The sequence below is a fragment of the Oncorhynchus gorbuscha genome, unplaced genomic scaffold (genome assembly GCF_021184085.1).
Source record: "Oncorhynchus gorbuscha isolate QuinsamMale2020 ecotype Even-year unplaced genomic scaffold, OgorEven_v1.0 Un_scaffold_20389, whole genome shotgun sequence".
Lineage (NCBI taxonomy): Eukaryota > Metazoa > Chordata > Actinopteri > Salmoniformes > Salmonidae > Oncorhynchus > Oncorhynchus gorbuscha.
In genome coordinates, this window is record NW_025761653.1 from 1 (window position 1) to 2,098 (window position 2,098).

Consider the following 2,098-nt stretch of genomic DNA (forward strand, 5'->3'; position numbering starts at 1 on the left):
ACTGGGACAATAAATACTCCCTTTCCGACTGGGATAATAAATACTCCCTTTCCGACTGGGATAATAAATACTCCCTTTCCTACTGGGATAATAAATACTACCTTTCTGACTGGGACAATAAATACTCCCTTTCCTACTGGGGTAATAAATACTCCCTTTCTTACTGGGATAATAAATACTCCCTTTTCGACTGGGACAATAAATACTCCCTTTCCGACTGGGATAATAAATACTCCCTTTCCGACTGGGATAATAAATACTCCCTTTCCTACTGGGATAATAAATACTCCCTTTCTGACTGGGATAATAAATACTCCCTTTCCTACTGGGATAATAAATACTCCCTTTCCTACTGGGACAATAAATACTCCCTTTCCGACTGGGATAATAAATACTCACGCCTCTCACTCTTTGCTCTAGTGTGTGCCTTTCTGGAGTAAACTCCGCCTCCAGTCTGTTGCTAGGTAACCAATCCTTGTCCTCTACGTCGCAGTCTGCAGCGTTGTTGGATTGTCTGGGACTCATGGACTCCGCCTCCAACCCGTCGCTAGGTAACCCAGCCCCTCCATCTCCGCTCCACTCTTCATCACAGTCTACAGCATCCTCAGCCTGGTGGGGACTCGAGGGTGCACTGCTAGCATCCTCAGCCTGGAGGGGACTCGAGGGTGCACTGCTAGCATCCTCCAGTATCCTCCTGATGTCCTCTTTCAGTTGAAGTAACCAAGACGTTCCCTGCTCCACCGATTTAATTGAATCCGTATTGTCCCACATTTCCTCCATGATTTTACGCCGCAACGAGCGGTGATCCATTCCTTTAACTTCGGATCCATCATGTCCATGATGTTCACACAGGTAACGTAAATTGTCCTCAGTCAAATTCCATAAACTCTTTTCGATTTCATCCATCAACACTCCCTCCTCTCGATTCATTTTGTCACCGCAGAATATTGAATGTTTCTTGGTAAAAGGAGCAATAACAACTGGTTATTGAATGTAGCTGCAACAAGTGTGAGGTGTGTCTCTCTCCTGTGTCAAATCAAATGTTAAATTTTCACATGCGCCAAATACAACAGGTGTAAACCTTACAGTGAAATGCTGAATACAACATGTAGACCAGTAGACCTTACAGTGAAATGCTGAATACAACATGTAGACCTGTAGACCTTACAGTGAAATGCTGAATACAACATGTAGACCTTACAGTGAAATGCTGAATACAACATGTAGACCAGTAGACCTTACAGTGAAATGCTGAATACAACATGTAGACCTTACAGTGAAATGCTTACTTAAGCCCTTGACACTAATTGTTCTTAAAAATGCATTGTTGGTTAAGTAAAAAATAGAGAACTCATATCTGGAGTTGTCATAACACCAGATCATCTTCCTGTCACCAGAGCAGTGGAATCTCCTTGTGAGGTCCCCTGTGGAAGCTCCTTGTGAGGTCCCCTGTGGAATCTCCTTGTGAGGTCCCCTGTGGAATCTCCTTGTGAGGTCCCCTGTGGAATCTCCTTGTGAGGTCCCCTGTGGAATCTCCTTGTGAGGTCCCCCGTGGAATCTCCTTGTGAGGTCCCCCGTGGAATCTCCTTGTGAGGTCCCCCGTGGAATCTCCTTGTGAGGTCTCCCGTGGAAGCTCCTTGTGAGGTCCCTGTGGAACCCTGTGAGGCTCTCCTTGTGAGGTCCCCTGTGGAATCTCCTTGTGAGGTCTCCTGTGGATTCTCCTTGTGAGGTCACCTGTGGAATCTCCTTGTGAGGTCACCTGTGGAATCTCCTTGTGAGGTCACCTGTGGAAACAGGAGAACATGGTGAGAGAAAAGAAACAACAGTTTTGCCCATCTATGTAGATGTGTCTATCAAAACATTTTCTACATTAGATTGTCAATCTTACATTTTTTACTTAGAGCACCGATCAGCAGTTAAAACAATAACAAAGCGTCATCCCCGACCCTGTTTTGATAAAAAGCGGTGGGATGGGGGCAGGAGAAATCTAACCACTCTCAAATTCATTGACAGAGCTATAGATGCAAGGACTGACCATCCATGAAATCGAAATTACACCGTTTTAACTATATTTTGAGACTATACAGTGTTTGTTTAC

The 2,098-nt window shown here is 44.7% G+C and overlaps 1 protein-coding gene across 1 annotated transcript; it reads right to left on the reverse strand.

Moving 5' to 3' along the window:
* Positions 1-8: 8 nt before the first annotated feature.
* Positions 9-1,606, reverse strand: LOC124031042 (the record flags this gene model as incomplete). The annotated part of the gene is made up of 2 exons (XM_046342088.1): positions 1,197-1,606; positions 9-1,122 (listed from the first exon to the last, which is right to left on the reverse strand). A coding segment is annotated over exon 2 (922 nt), but the record flags the coding sequence as incomplete, so codon positions are not given.
* Positions 1,607-2,098: the final 492 nt, after the last annotated feature.